Source organism: Physella acuta, unplaced genomic scaffold (genome assembly GCF_028476545.2).
Source record: "Physella acuta isolate Inbredline_101_S28 unplaced genomic scaffold, ASM2847654v3 ptg000283l, whole genome shotgun sequence".
NCBI lineage: Eukaryota > Metazoa > Mollusca > Gastropoda > Physidae > Physella > Physella acuta.
The window spans coordinates 500,361-518,733 of record NW_026731802.1 but is presented as its reverse complement, the minus strand read 5'-3'; the positions used below and the strand labels follow the sequence as shown (position 1 = coordinate 518,733).

Here is an 18,373-nt window from a genome sequence, read left to right as displayed (position 1 = left end):
TTGTTAAAAATTTAAAGTTTTTTGTTAACCATAATTTTATGGAATTTAGTCCCAATGTATTTTTGTTTTTGTACTTTCAAAAAGTTATACCTTTAGTCATTTTTATTTTCTCAATTCACTGTGTTGAAAGAACTATTTAGACACCTGTTTTCTACTAATGTAAAAACTAAATGATAAATTGAAGCATTTTATAGGGGATGGGTATGAAACTTTCGCATTATATTATAAACTATTTTACAAAATATGTGTTCAGTTTTTACTTAATACTCAGTATACATCGAGAATAAAAATAATTGTTAAGAACTAAATTGTTATTTTCATTTTTGGCAATTAATGTTCATGTTTTTAATCTTGGACTGAAGCACAACAAAAATTGTGATATTTTTCTCAGCATATTATTTGGAAGTCTAATCTGTATTCTCATTAAGACTTGAACTTACTGTTTTATTGACAAAGAAAAATATTTAAAAGATTTTTTTTTTCCAGTACCAAATTTTATTTCTAGATTAGAGAAATAATAAAAAATTATTGAAACAATGTTTCTTAACATGAACTTGAATATCTATATATATAGGTATAAATATATATTATGTCTCCTCAAGAAAATATTAACATCTGTTAGCAATCAAAAAGATATATAAAAATCTTCAACAATAAAGTTTATAAACAAAAGCTGTAAAGATCTTTTTTCCCATAAGATGTAGTTGCTGTATATCAAATTTATAAACAAACAGTGGCCAAAGGCATCAACACATGGAACAAGAGTTAAAACAATGTTGGGTACTATTATTTAGATTAATCAATGCACTTTAAGATTTCTAAAAAGGTAAATCTGTTGTAAGCAGATCTACAGACTAAAAGCTGCCAGACAGAAACAGTTCAACAATCAAGGGTAAGAGAGCGATGCTGCTTATGAACTCAACTTGAGATAAAAACAATCAAATCTCTTTAGTACAAAAAGCAGATGAAAAATAAATGCTCATTGTCTCATACATAAAAAAAATTCAGTAATAAATTTAAATGCCATCTTAAAGCACTAAAACTGTTGTGGCTTTTAAGGATCTGAAAATATTTTATACTACTAAAATATAAAATGAAATTCACAACCTAGTATAAAATACTAATGCAGTGATAATACTATACATAATCAAGTTACTCTACAACGCATTTGGATCACAGTGTGAGTGGATGTTGTAAAGTATACCAGTGGCAACAGATGTGGCCCAGCAGGGCATAAAGTTAGAGAACATGAGCATAACAAGGGATTAGCAGGGAACCTCATTAAGCCACTGAGCATTACAATTTGCATTTTCATAATTTATCTGGTATAAAGCAGAATCAACAGTATGATAAAAATGGAATGCAACATGAATACTTTTTTGTAACAAGGAAACCATTTTTTACAGTTTGGCTGCAGCCATAACAGAAATATATCAAATCAAATACATCTTCAACAATGACATCACAAACCATCAAGGGATGTATAGGAAAACAAAAGATAAAAGGATCCAACAACTATAGAGACCTAACAATAGCATATAGATTTAACCATTGCTAAAAGTGGAATGTTTTTTACAAAATGGCATGTCATAAAAACCTGAACAACACCTGGACCATGGGAATCCACAAGTAGCTGTAGTTTTCAACACTGCCTTATTTTTTTCTTTTGTTTGATGTTTCTGCAAATAATATAATTGTAATAAATCTCAAAATTAAGCTAATACCTAAAATAATAACAACTAAGGTATATTACCTAACTAATAGCCTGAGTTGCAGAGAATTACAGCTCCAGCAGTTTCCCATCAAATTTAGGCTAGATCCCTAGCACATGCTCTATCAAATGTATGAATGATCCTTAACCCTACTTTATTGGCCAATTCGCCCGTCGTCGCCCGAAATTGTGTGTGTGTGGTACAGTCCGGTGCGCCCGCCCTACTATGTATAGTATGTTTATTTACATGTAGTAGCAGAAGTCTGATTGGTAACAAGATTTTTTAAGAAACCCTTGGAAGCGAGAAATAATTAGTTTTATTTACGTTGTTTTCTCATTGTTCTATAACAAGTGGTCCATTTTCTACGATTTTTTTAAGTAAGATATTTTTCTCTCAAAATTACGTGCAATATAATTAGTGAAAATAAATCTAATTCAAATGCCTTTGCCATTGAAATTGAGCTTTATTTATAATGTAACTATTGAAAAAGAAAGTTGCTCCAGTGACTATGTTGAATTTTTTATAGCATTTAAAATAAATGTTTTATAGAAATAATATTACAAGTAGTGTTTTAAGTTTTTCTGGGATTAGTGTTATTTTTTATTATTAGTAAATTATTAAACTATTTAACCTCATGAATAATAAACTTGAACCAGTTTTGTGTATATTGCTTTTTATTTTATATTTTTAATGTAAGTGGTTATTTTTTAAAAAATTATTTTTAAAAAGTGCAGTGGTTGAAAAATGTGTCATATTTTCACACAGACATAGGGGAAGTAAAATAGTTTTGATGCCCAGGCCAGTAAATGGTTAAGTAAAGAATGTTCCAGACTAAAACAGACCCACCTTTAGCTTGAGGGAAATGAAAATGTTTTTTCAGGGGCTGCCAGCACTGGTAGTAGTCAGCGTCCAGTTTATTCTTGTTGGCCCATTCAGTCACAGCCATGCTAAATGATGACTCAAACATGAAAGCCTGAAAAAATATATTTATTAACATGCTAAATGATGATTCAAACATGAAAGCCTGAAAATTTAGATTTATTAACTTTTTGACACAAACCAAATTCTATCTTTAATGGTCATGTTACAATTCTGCAACTTTAAGTTAAATAGCTCAAATAAAATAATCTACACTTTATAAAAAATCCATAGAATAGTGTTCTGGCATCATTTGAGGTCCACACAACCAGCAATACATAGAATCTACATGGGAGATAATCCTTTCACATCCTATTATGACATGCTAAACTAGAGTTTCTGTATGTGGAGAAATTAGTTGGACAGTGGAACTAGAGTTTCTGTATGTGGAGAAATTAGTTGGACAGTGGAACTAGAGTTTCTGTATGTGGAGAAATTAGTTGGACAGTGGAACTAGAGTTTCTGTATGAGGAGAAATTAGTTGGACAGTGGAACTAGAGTTTCTGTATGTGGAGAAATTAGTTGGACAGTGGAACTAGAGTTTCTGTATGTGGAGAAATTAGTTGGACAGTGGAACTAGAGTTTCTGTATGTGGAGAAATTAGTTGGACAGTGGAACTAGAGTTTCTGTATGTGGAGAAATTAGTTGGACAGTGGAACTAGAGTTTCTGTATGTGGAGAAATTAGTTGGACAGTGGAACTAGAGTTTCTGTATGTGGAGAAATTAGTTGGACAGTGGAACTAGAGTTTCTGTATGTGGAGAAATTAGTTGGACAGTGGAACTAGAGTTTCTGTATGTGGAGAAATTAGTTGGACAGTGGAACTAGAGTTTCTGTATGTGGAGAAATTAGTTGGACAGTGGAACTAGAGTTTCTGTATGTGGAGAAATTAGTTGGACAGTGGAACTAGAGTTTCTGTATGTGGAGAAATTAGTTGGACAGTGGAACTAGAGTTTCTGTATGTGGAGAAATTAGTTGGACAGTGGAACTAGAGTTTCTGTATGTGGAGAAATTAGTTGGACAGTGGAACTAGAGTTTCTGTATGTGGAGAAATTAGTTGGACAGTGGAACTAGAGTTTCTGTATGTGGAGAAATTAGTTGTATAGTAGAAGATTTTGTGTGGTGGCATGGTGGTGAGGCCATAAAGTCAATGGTAGCAGTCACAGACCTATGACAGCTCCAGCAACACATCCACCTACCATAGTACCACACACAACACATCCACCTACCATAGTGCCACACACAACACATCCACCTACCATAGTGCCACACAACACATCCACCTACCATAGTGCCACACACAACACATCCACCTACCATAGTGCCACACAACACATCCACCTACCATAGTACCACACACAACACATCCACCTACCATAGTACCACACACAACACATCCACCTACCATAGTACCACACACAACACATCCACCTACCATAGTACCACACACAACACATCCACCTACCATAGTACCACACACAACACATCCACCTACCATAGTGCCACACACAACACATCCACCTACCATAGTACCACACACAACACATCCACCTACCATAGTACCACACACAACACATCCACCTACCATAGTGCCACACACAACACATCCACCTACCATAGTACCACACACAACACATCCACCTACCATAGTACCACACACAACACATCCACCTACCATAGTGCCACACAACACATCCACCTACCATAGTACCACACACAACACATCCACCTACCATAGTGCCACACACAACACATCCACCTACCATAGTGCCACACAACACATCCACCTACCATAGTGCCACACACAACACATCCACCTACCATAGTACCACACACAACACATCCACCTACCATAGTACCACACACAACACATCCACCTACCATAGTACCACACACAACACATCCACCTACCATAGTACCACACACAACACATCCACCTACCATAGTACCACACACAACACATCCACCTACCATAGTACCACACACAACACATCCACCTACCATAGTACCACACACAACACATCCACCTACCATAGTACCACACACAACACATCCACCTACCATAGTACCACACACAACACATCCACCTACCATAGTACCACACACAACACATCCACCTACCATAGTACCACACACAACACATCCACCTACCATAGTACCACACACAACACATCCACCTACCATAGTACCACACACAACACATCCACCTACCATAGTGCCACACACACCACATCCACCTACCATAGTACCACACACAACACATCCACCTACCATAGTACCACACACAACACATCCACCTACCATAGTACCACACACAACACATCCACCTACCATAGTACCACACACAACACATCCACCTATTATAGTACCACACACAACACATCCACCTACCATAGTGCCACACAACACATCCACCTACCATAGTACCACACACAACACATCCACCTACCATAGTGCCACACACAACACATCCACCTACCATAGTGCCACACAACACATCCACCTACCATAGTACCACACACAACACATCCACCTACCATAGTGCCACACAACACATCCACCTACCATAGTACCACACACAACACATCCACCTACCATAGTGCCACACACAACACATCCACCTACCATAGTGCCACACAACACATCCACCTACCATAGTGCCACACACAACACATCCACCTACCATAGTACCACACACAACACATCCACCTACCATAGTACCACACACAACACATCCACCTACCATAGTACCACACACAACACATCCACCTACCATAGTACCACACACAACACATCCACCTACCATAGTACCACACACAACACATCCACCTACCATAGTACCACACACAACACATCCACCTACCATAGTACCACACACAACACATCCACCTACCATAGTACCACACACAACACATCCACCTACCATAGTACCACACACAACACATCCACCTACCATAGTACCACACACAACACATCCACCTACCATAGTACCACACACAACACATCCACCTACCATAGTACCACACACAACACATCCACCTACCATAGTACCACACACAACACATCCACCTACCATAGTACCACACACAACACATCCACCTACCATAGTGCCACACACACCACATCCACCTACCATAGTACCACACACAACACATCCACCTACCATAGTACCACACACAACACATCCACCTACCATAGTACCACACACAACACATCCACCTACCATAGTACCACACACAACACATCCACCTATTATAGTACCACACACAACACATCCACCTACCATAGTACCACACACAACACATCCACCTACCATAGTACCACACACAACACATCCACCTACCATAGTACCACACACAACACATCCACCTACCATAGTACCACACACAACACATCCACCTACCATAGTACCACACACAACACATCCACCTACCATAGTACCACACACAACACATCCACCTACCATAGTACCACACACAACACATCCACCTACCATAGTACCACACACACCACATCCACCTACCATAGTACCACACACAACACATCCACCTACCATAGTACCACACACAACACATCCACCTACCATAGTACCACACACAACACATCCACCTACCATAGTGCCACACACACCAAATCCACCTACCATAGTACCACACACAACACATCCACCTACCATAGTACCACACACAACACATCCACCTACCATAGTACCACACACAACACATCCACCTACCATAGTACCACACACAACACATCCACCTACCATAGTACCACACACAACACATCCACCTACCATAGTGCCACACAACACATCCACCTACCATAGTACCACACACAACACATCCACCTACCATAGTGCCACACACAACACATCCACCTACCATAGTGCCACACAACACATCCACCTACCATAGTGCCACACACAACACATCCACCTACCATAGTACCACACACAACACATCCACCTACCATAGTACCACACACAACACATCCACCTACCATAGTACCACACACAACACATCCACCTACCATAGTACCACACACAACACATCCACCTACCATAGTACCACACACAACACATCCACCTACCATAGTACCACACACAACACATCCACCTACCATAGTACCACACACAACACATCCACCTACCATAGTACCACACACAACACATCCACCTACCATAGTACCACACACAACACATCCACCTACCATAGTACCACACACAACACATCCACCTACCATAGTACCACACACAACACATCCACCTACCATAGTACCACACACAACACATCCACCTACCATAGTACCACACACACCACATCCACCTACCATAGTACCACACACAACACATCCACCTACCATAGTACCACACACAACACATCCACCTACCATAGTACCACACACAACACATCCACCTACCATAGTACCACACACAACACATCCACCTACCATAGTACCAACAGCAATCTTCTGGGGTTGAAGTTCTGCCGTAGTAGCTTTCTCAAAGCATTCAAAGTCAGGGCCATGTGGGGTCATCATGCTATGTAAGCTAGCGCCACCTGGCTGAAAGCCTTCTTCCTGAAACAGATTATGTCAACAACTCACAGAGACATCTAGTAATTCAAATAACTCAGATAGACAACTAGTAATTCAAATAACTCAGACAACTAGTAATTCAAATATAGAAGAGTCATGAAATTAAGGATCAGTTCACTAACCTTTGCCTCATAATTCCCATACACAAGTCCCATAAACTCACTCATACAGTTTCCTGAAACATTTGATCACAATTACATATACTTGAAATAAACATTAGACAACAATTTATTTCAAATAAAAATTTCATAACAATATACTTGAAATAATATTTGATGTGAATATACTTGAAATAAACTCTACATTACAATACACAACAGAGTTAACTAAAGTAGAACAGCTCAACACTTAGCACAACAGAGTTAACTAAAGTAGCATAGCTCAACACTTAGCACAACAGAGTTAACTAAAGTAGAACAGCTCAACACTGTAGCTCACTGTGGTAATAGGGTGGCCTGAAGGTGTGCTCTTGAACTGACCAGCGAGGAGGGAATATGACAAAATCAGCCACGGCTACTCCCGGCTTCAGTGAAGGGCAAGTGAGAACAGTGAAGATAGAAGGATCCTGTCAATACAAAACACATTAACTCTCATATCATACAGGGATCCTGTCAATACGGGGATCCTGTCAATACAAAACACATCAACTCTCATATCATACAGGGATCCTGTCAATATAAAACACATTGACTCATATCATACAGGGATCCTGTCAATATAAAACACATTAACTCATCTCATTTGTAAACCGGTCTCTTCATTTGTTATAAAATTTCTTCACCGAACAAAGAGTTGACAAACATAAAACGCTTTTGAAAAAAAACTTACGGCATGGTCATATGCAACACAGTTAATGACCATAAATTTGCTCAAGTCGTACTTGTAAGGGGCATAATTCCCATGCCAAGCTACTACATCAAAAGGTGAGTGCCCCTGTCAAATAGGAATAACATTATACAAATTGAAAACTAACTCAACCCACTGTAAAGTGAAGCATCCTACAATGCCAAACATAATCACACTCTATTTATGAAGTCTCCCCAAATATAATAGTCCTCTAAAACATAAGTCATAAAGCCACATCATGTTAATGACCTGTTTACATTTATCACTGAGAGAATCATGTTAATGACCTGTTTACATTTATCACTGAGAGGATCATGTTAATGACCTGTTTACATTTATCACTGAGGATCATGTTAATGACCTGTTTACATTTATCACAGAGAGTATCATGTTAATGACCTGTTTACATTTATCACAGAGAGTATCATGTTAATGACCTGTTTACATTTATCACTGAGAGGATCATGTTAATGACCTGTTTACATTTATCACTGAGAGGATCATGTTAATGACCTGTTTACATTTATCACTGAGAGGATCATGTTAATGACCTGTTTACATTTATCACTGAGAGGTAAGAACTTAATGCTGGGATCACAGGAAAACTGACCCACCACAAGCGTCCACAAAATTGGGGACATCAAAATGGATGACCACCTACAAGTGGACATCAAAATGGATGACCTCCTAAAGTGGACATCAAAATGGATGACCACCTAAAGTGGACATCAAAATGGATGACCTCCTAAAGTGGACATCAAAATGGATGACTTCCTACAAGTGGACATCAAAATGGATGACCTCCAAAAGTGGACATAAAAAAATGGATGACCTCCTAAAGTGGACATCAAAATGGATGACCTCCTACAAGTGGACATCAAAATGGATGACCACCTACAAGTGGACATCAAAATGGATGACCACCTAAAGTGGACATCAAAATGGATGACCACCTAAAGTGGACATCAAAATGGATGACCACCTACAAATGGACATCAAAATGGATGACCACCTAAAGTGGACATCAAAATGGATGATCTCCTACAAGTGGACATCAAAATGGATGACCACCTACAAGTGGACATCAAAATGGATGACCACCTAAAGTGGACATCAAAATGGATGACTTCCTACAAGTGGACATCAAAATGGATGACCTCCAAAAGTGGACATAAAAAAATGGATGACCACCTAAAGTGGACATCAAAATGGATGACCTCCTAAAGTGGACATCAAAATGGATGACCTCCTACAAGTGGACATCAAAATGGATGACCTCCTACAAGTGGACATCAAAATGGATGACCACCTAAAGTGGACATCAAAATGGATGACCTCCTAAAGTGGACATCAAAATGGATGACCTCCTAAAGTGGACATCAAAATGGATGACCACCTAAAGTGGACATCAAAATGGATGACCTCCTAAAGTGGACATCAAAATGGATGACCACCTAAAGTGGACATCAAAATGGATGACCTCCTACAAGTGGACATCAAAATGGATGACCACCTAAAGTGGACATCAAAATGGATGACCACCTAAAGTGGACATCAAAATGGATGACCACCTACAAATGGACATCAAAATGGATGACCACCTAAAGTGGACATCAAAATGGATGATCTCCTACAAGTGGACATCAAAATGGATGACCACCTACAAGTGGACATCAAAATGGATGACCACCTAAAGTGGACATCAAAATGGATGACTTCCTACAAGTGGACATCAAAATGGATGACCTCCAAAAGTGGACATAAAAAAATGGATGACCACCTAAAGTGGACATCAAAATGGATGACCTCCTAAAGTGGACATCAAAATGGATGACCTCCTACAAGTGGACATCAAAATGGATGACCTCCTACAAGTGGACATCAAAATGGATGACCACCTAAAGTGGACATCAAAATGGATGACCTCCTAAAGTGGACATCAAAATGGATGACCTCCTAAAGTGGACATCAAAATGGATGACCACCTAAAGTGGACATCAAAATGGATGACCTCCTAAAGTGGACATCAAAATGGATGACCACCTAAAGTGGACATCAAAATGGATGACCTCCTACAAGTGGACATCAAAATGGATGACCTCCAAAAGTGGACATCAAAATGGATGACCTCCTACAAGTGGACATCAAAATGGATGACCACCTACAAGTGGACATCAAAATGGATGACCACCTACAAGTGGACATCAAAATGGATGACCTCCAAAAGTGGACATCAAAATGGATGACCTCCAAAAGTGGACATCAAAATGGATGACCACCAAAAGTGGACATCAAAATGGATGACCACCTAAAGTGGACATCAAAATGGATGACCACCTACAAGTGGACATCAAAATGGATGACCTCCAAAAGTGGACATCAAAATGGATGACCTCCAAAAGTGGACATCAAAATGGATGACCTCCTACAAGTGGACATCAAAATGGATGACCTCCTACAAGTGGACATCAAAATGGATGACCACCTACAAGTGGACATCAAAATGGATGACCTCCAAAAGTGGACATCAAAATGGATGACCTCCAAAAGTGGACATCAAAATGGATGACCACCAAAAGTGGACATCAAAATGGATGACCACCTACAAGTGGACATAAAAAAATGGATGACCACCTAAAGTGGACATCAAAATGGATGACCACCTACAAATGGACATCAAAATGGATGACCTCCTACAAGTGGACATCAAAATGGATGACCTCCTAAAGTGGACATCAAAATGGATGACCTCCTACAAGTGGACATCAAAATGGATGACCACCTACAAATGGACATCAAAATGGATGACCACCTAAAGTGGACATCAAAATGGATGACCACCTACAAGTGGACATCAAAATGGATGACCACCTAAAGTGGACATCAAAATGGATGATCTCCTACAAGTGGACATCAAAATGGATGACCACCTACAAGTGGACATCAAAATGGATGACCACCTACAAATGGACATCAAAATGGATGACCACCTAAAGTGGACATCAAAATGGATGACCACCTACAAGTGGACATCAAAATGGATGACCACCTAAAGTGGACATCAAAATGGATGATCTCCTACAAGTGGACATCAAAATGGATGACCACCTACAAGTGGACATCAAAATGGATGACCTCCTAAAGTGGACATCAAAATGGATGACCTCCTACAAGTGGACATCAAAATGGATGACCACCTACAAGTGGACATCAAAATGGATGACCTCCAAAAGTGGACATCAAAATGGATGACCTCCAAAAGTGGACATCAAAATGGATGACCACCAAAAGTGGACATCAAAATGGATGACCACCTACAAGTGGACATAAAAAAATGGATGACCTCCTAAAGTGGACATCAAAATGGATGACCTCCAAAAGTGGACATCAAAATGGATGACCATCTAAAGTGGACATCAAAATGGATGACCTCCTACAAGTGGACATAAAAAAATGGATGACCACCTACAAGTGGACATCAAAATGGATGACCTCCAAAAGTGGACATCAAAATGGATGACCTCCAAAAGTGGACATAAAAAAATGGATGACCACCTACAAGTGGACATAAAAAAATGGATGACCTCCTAAAGGGGACATCAAAATGGATGACCACCTACAAGTGGACATCAAAATGGATGACCACCTACAAGTGGACATCAAAATGGATGACCACCTGTGTGTGGGTCCTAGAAGAGCTAACAGCAGCAAATGCTAAAATACTCACCTGGGTAGCAGAAAATAGATATCCATGATATTTAGAAACAACTGTAAATTCTTTCACCTCCCTATCCTCATACCATGCAACAGGGGTGAGAAAATCACGAGGATTTGCAAGTCCGTTTGCTCCTACAACACACAACACACATCAAGATTTTGTAAATCAACTTGCTAGAACACACAACACACATCAAGATTTTGTAAATCAACTTGCTAGAACACACAACACACATTCAACAAGGAAACACAACACCTAGTTGCATTAAAATCTTTACCTATAGGCCCGAGATTGGGTAGTTGAAAATGGTCAGAAAAAACTTCAAGGACATATCCTCTTGCATTCCCTTTCACATCAATGCTAAATCGAATACCTCGCTAAATAAAAAATTGATTGAGAAATAATTTGCCAATCTATTTAATTAATCAAACGGTTAAAGTATGTAAAAAACAATATTTTTGTTTGCAAATTTTAAAATGTATTTTAAAATAACAATAAGCTATGCTAAAAACTGCAGGTGTAAAAATACTCTCCAAAAGGCTACCTGTATAACACAGATTTCATTAGGATTGACATTCATTTTCCCCATTTCAGTTGTGATGTGAAGGGCTCCTTCCTGTGGTACTTCAAGACAATTTAACATCATATCAATCACACATGGACAAAAATGTATTGGCAAGACAAGTTAACATCATATCAATCACAGATGGACAAAAATGTATTGGCAAGACAAGTTAACATCATATCAATCACATGGACAAAAATGTATTGGCAAGACAAGTTAACATCATATCAATCACATGGACAAAAATGTATTGGCAAGACAAGTTAACATCATATCAATCACAGATGGGCAAAAATGTATTGGCAAGACAAGTTAACATCATATCAATCACAGATGGGCAAAAATGTATTGGCAAGACAAGTTAACATCATATCAATTACAGATGGACAAAAATGTATTGGCAAGACAAGTTAACATCATATCAATCACAGATGGGCAAAAATGTATTGGCAAGACAAGTTAACATCATATCAATTACAGATGGACAAAAATGTATTGGCAAGACAAGTTAACATCATATCAATTACAGATGGACAAAAATGTATTGGCAAGACAAGTTAACATCATATCAATCACATGGACAAAAATGTATTGGCAAGACAAGTTAACATCATATCAATCACAGATGGGCAAAAATGTATTGGCAAGACAAGTTAACATCATATCAATTACAGATGGACAAAAATGTATTGGCAAGACAAGTTAACATCATATCAATCACAGATGGACAAAAATGTATTGGCAAGACAAGTTAACATCATATCAATCACATGGACAAAAATGTATTGGCAAGACAAGTTAACATCATATCAATCACAGATGGGCAAAAATGTATTGGCAAGACAAGTTAACATCATATCAATCACAGATGGACAAAAATGTATTGGCAAGACAATTTAACATCATATCAATCACAGATGGACAAAAATGTATTGGCAAGACAAGTTAACATCATATCAATCACATGGACAAAAATGTATTGGCAAGACAAGTTAACATCATATCAATCACAGATGGGCAAAAATGTATTGGCAAGACAAGTTAACATCATATCAATCACAGATGGACAAAAATGTATTGGCAAGACAAGTTAACATCATATCAATCACATGGACAAAAATGTATTGGCAAGACAAGTTAACATCATATCAATCACAGATGGACAAAAATGTATTGGCAAGACAAGTTAACATCATATCAATCACAGATGGACAAAAATGTATTGGCAAGACAATTTAACATCATATCAATCACAGATGGACAAAAATGTATTGGCAAGACAAGTTAACATCATATCAATTACAGATGGACAAAAATGTATTGGCAAGACAAGTTAACAAACATTACCAATAAATAAAATCTCTACTAATTCCAAGTTACTTATCAGGAAAATGTCTACTAATTCCAACTTACCAATCAAAAAGTCCCCATCTGAGTTGTAGAGACATCTACAAAAGAAGTTCAAATAATTGATGATTATCTTGTTGTGTTGCTTTTAAGTTACAGACAGCTAAATACAAGCAGTCTATTTGAATCAGTTACAGGTAACTTAATATAACGAGTCTGTCTGAAAAATGTAATAGGCAACTGACTTGTTGTCCATGGGTTGATTACATGTGTATATGTAAATGGCGATACCACTTCGAGCTTTAGGGTCACCAGCTCCGCAGATGGTGGACAAACCCTGCAACAATATGACTGCTAATCATTGCTGGACTCTGCCAGAATATTGCCAGTTTTAGACCACCATGCCCTGCTAGGGGCATCAGGTTTAAAACTTACATGGCATGTTTCCTTGTTCATTCTATCAACTACTCAATCATTTGTTCATTCTATCAACCACTCAATCATTTGTTCATTCTATCAACCACTCAATCATTTGTTCATTCTATCAACCACTCAATCATTTGTTCATTCTATCAACCACTCAATCATTTGTTCATTCTATCAACCACTCAATCATTTGTTCATTCTATCAACCACTCAATCATTTGTTCATTCTATCAACCACTCAATCATTTGTTCATTCTATCAACCACTCAATCATTTGTTCATTCTATCAACCACTCAATCATTTGTTCATTCTATCAACCAATCAATCATTTGTTCATTCTATCAACCACTCAATCATTTGTTCATTCTATCAACCACTCAATCATTTGTTCATTCTATCAACCACTCAATCATTTGTTCATTCTATCAACCACTCAATCAAATTTTTTACTGTGGGTCAACAATGTAGCAAATAAGAACTGTTTTGAATATATAACAACAGCATTTTTATTTTTTGAAAGTATTAATCACTATTCTAAACACTGCAAATTGTTGTCTAGTATTTTGACTAGCCTAATTTTTTTCAAGTATGATAAAGCAAGCCATACAAGATAAAAGGTCAAGGTCACCATTTAAACTCCTTATCTTGGTTAGCAGTAAAGCAAGAATTTTTAAACTCTTCAAGGTCAATATTTACCTCAACAAAATCTTTTTTCTGGGTGGGAAAATCAAAAGGTTTCCATCTTAACTGAAATAAGAAAGAATTCACCTTAAAATATACACTCTAGATTCGTGTAATGTAATATGTTTAGATTGAATTCTTAAGATATAAACTATATTAAATTTTAAAAGAGAAAGAACTAATTGAAAAGGGAATGTCCATAATAAGAAGCAAATGCTTGTTTTTATATAAGAAATGAGATAATTTTTTCAAACAGCTAAAACCTAACAATGCTGTATATCTGTTTTGTAACAAACTAGATTGATCTCTTTTACCTGATTAGGGTTTGGTTCTACTGAATCCCAGTCGTGGGTAACATTGCCTCTATCAATTTTGGTGAAAGGTTTGTGAATGACAGAGGGGCGAATACGGTAAAACCATCTAAATAATAGATGTTGACAATTTCAGTTTATTAAAAAAATGTATTTGATGATAAAATTTTGCTGAGTAAATAACACATTTTAATGCTTGTCTGAACTGTGATGATAATTACTGTCAACTGGCTGAAGTTTTATACCACAGATTAACACTTTAACACTTGCGTTCTCTGATTTTATACCACAGCTTAACACTTTAACACTTGCGTTCTCTGACTTAATACCACAGCTTAACACTTTAACACTTGCGTTCTCTGATTTTATACCACAGCTTAACACTTTAACACTTACGTTCTCTGATTTTATACCCCAGCTTAACACTTTAACACTTACGTTCTCTGATTTTATACCCCAGCTTAACACTTTAACACTTGCGTTCTCTGATTGTATACCCCAGCTTAACACTTTAACACTTACGTTCTCTGATTTTATACCCCAGCTTAACACTTGAACACTTACGTTCTCTGATTTTCTTGTCTTGGTGCTGTAAAAGCTGCCCCTGAGAGCTGCTCAGCATACAAGCCATAAGGACATTTTTGTGGATTGTTCTGCCAACAACAAAAATATATTTGGGTTATACAAAATCTTCTGCAGTTGGGTTGGATTTGTTTCTAGAGAACTTTCTGGTGTTTTTGCTCAAGTCATTCAACATGAAGTGGCTTACCTGGCCTTCAGGCAAGGAGCCTGGACATCTGCTGTCTTCTGTGGCAAACTCATTTCCAAAGCCCGACAGGTACTGTATCATGGACAGGTATAGTTTAGAATATAAAACTCCTATGTTAATTGGCTTAAAAAAACTATGATCATGTCAGTAAAAAAATGTATAGGCCTAGGCTTATTCAGTTATTGTATGTAGAGAATTTAACCCTATTATTTAAGGAGCATATTTTCTATCTACAATTATTTGGGTCTATTAGTAGCCTATATATTATGTAGGCCTACTATGTAGGCTTACATTACAAGCAGACATACAATAACATAGTAGACCTATTTTTTCTGGGGTACTCTGTTTCTGTAGATTACTAGGCCTATGACAAGAATAAGAAAACTTTTAATTAGTAGGTCTTATTTAATGCCAATACAGTGTGTATGGACACACTAGGCCTATATAGTATATAGTATAATTACTAGGTTCTATATATTATTCTATATATAGGCCTAAATATAGCACTATTTGTTAGTATTTAATACGCCTAGTGAAAATTAGTAGGTCTATATATATAATATATATATATATATATATATATATATATATATATATATATATATATATATATATATATATATATATATATAGGTACTCTAGTGTTATGGTCTTAAATTCTTAACTCCTTATAGTTTACCAATGTATTTATAATTTATATTAAATAGGCTATATATAGTATTATAGTATATATATATATAGTATTATATAGGCTATTATTATAGGCCCCTACGCTAAGGTAGGCCAAAAATAAAAAATGCATGGGGAGGAGACCTAAAATGCCTGGGGGGGGGCATATTAGGCTACTAATTAATATCATAATGATAGTAGTAGTAGGCCTATATACCAATAAACAAAGGAGCTTGTCTTTTTTTCAAGGTTGTGTTGTGTAGGCAGACGCTACATTAGCGACGTGTAACTGGGACATGGGTTGTTTTCGTTATTTTAGGCCTTAGTACGGCGTTTTTTATTTGGCATAATAAAATCAACCTACTGCAAAAGAAATCTAATAAGTAAAGTGAAGTGATAGCTAATACTAAGCTAAAGCTTAGTCTAACACCTTAACTTAAGTTAACCGCTGCTATTTATTTTGCAAGAATTTAATGTAAACATATTTAGAATTACCTTTAACTCGGTAGCCATCTCGGTGTGCATATGAGTTGTAGGCTATTCTTGTAGGTGTTTTGCGGTGTACTGTACTCGTGGTGTGTTTTAATAAGCCCTGGCGATTGGTTGCTATTAATAGGTTGCTCCTCAATTGCTTTTTTTAAATTATTGGCCTTGGGGTCAACCATAAATAACGTCACGCTTTTTTGACGATTTTTACCTCCCCCTTCCATCACACGTCGTCACAAACGCAAGACCCCCCTAAAATGACGTCACACCTCAGTCTAAACCCCTCTCCTCAAAATTGCTGTTGAATTTTTATTAAAACATCGATATTTTTCCAAAATCTCTGTCAACAGAGTATTTTAATCAATTTATATTACAATTTATTAAAACAGTTTTCTAAAACACGAAATATCGGCTAAAATTCGTTTTCTAACATTTCTTTATTATGATGCAAAAGTGTGATGTCACGCCATCTGAACCCCCCCCCCCCTCCTCATCAAACACGTCCCCTCCCCATAAGAGTGGAACGTCATTTATGGACGACCCCTGAAGGAAAAGAGTCCGACCAATGAAGAGTTGGAGACGTGACCTGGAAGAAGACACCTTGAAGACCTGATACACCTGGGGACAGTTGGAGAGATTCAGAGAATAGCCCAGGACAGATATGCCTGGTAAGCTCTTGTCAGCTGCCTATGTCCCAAAAGGGACGACAGCCTTTTACAAAGGGACAAAACTCATAATATTTTATTTTAAAAATCCCCCTTGCTACATTGTCTCCCCTTAATGAACACACAATTACACTGTTAGTTAATAGAGTCCTTGCAAACACGTGACCTAAATCACGTGATACCTACGCCCGCCGCCACAGTGGTGTACATCAGACGTAAACACAATCAGCTGTTCGCCAGCGCTGGACGTGTTCACCAGCGCTGAACGTGTTCACCGTATGTAAAGAATCGCGCCCGCGGAAAAGGAAAAATATGTTTAAAAAATTGAACTCTTAGGAATTGAAGATCCTTATACAGTTATTGACAGTTTCGTGGATAATATAAATATGTGGCCGAAATTTCTAAATAAAAATACTGTTAGTAATACCGTTTGCGTTTAGAGTTTAAGTAGACGAAGCTGATCAAATGCAGTAATATATTATAGGTTATCTACTGTAGCAAACGTGAGACCACTTAACTCCTACAAAACCCACACTACAACGGCTAATATAATCCATGGGTAATAACCAATCTGGGTAGCATGTTATACAATTTAAGACCCTTATAATCCAGCAGGGAAGTAATCAGACACATTAATACTGATGTTCAACCCTCATGATGGCTGC

At 37.5% G+C, this 18,373-nt stretch overlaps 1 protein-coding gene across 1 annotated transcript; it reads right to left on the bottom strand.

The window, feature by feature from the left end:
- Nucleotides 1-573: 573 nt before the first annotated feature.
- LOC131939531 (homogentisate 1,2-dioxygenase) lies at nt 574-17,135 on the bottom strand. The gene is made up of 16 exons (XM_059297891.1): nt 17,053-17,135; nt 15,889-15,960; nt 15,684-15,772; nt 15,123-15,228; nt 14,824-14,874; nt 13,946-14,037; nt 13,767-13,801; nt 12,333-12,412; nt 12,066-12,165; nt 11,798-11,919; nt 8,053-8,157; nt 7,663-7,789; nt 7,347-7,399; nt 7,078-7,206; nt 2,559-2,685; nt 574-1,679 (listed from the first exon to the last, which is right to left on the bottom strand). Exons 1-16 carry the CDS (start codon nt 17,080-17,082, stop codon nt 1,654-1,656), a joined length of 1,344 nt encoding a protein of 447 aa, XP_059153874.1. The 5' UTR covers nt 17,083-17,135; the 3' UTR covers nt 574-1,653.
- Nucleotides 17,136-18,373: the final 1,238 nt, after the last annotated feature.

Coding starts and splice junctions, on each gene's coding strand:
- LOC131939531 (XM_059297891.1), bottom strand. CDS start 17,082: ATGCACACCGAGATGGCTACCGAGTTAAAG. Junction 12,166..12,332: donor ATGAAATCTGTGTTATACAG/GTAGCCTTTTGG, acceptor TTTTTTATTTAG/CGAGGTATTCGATTTAGCAT. Junction 7,400..7,662: donor CAGGCCACCCTATTACCACA/GTGAGCTACAGT, acceptor CAAATGTTTCAG/GAAACTGTATGAGTGAGTTT.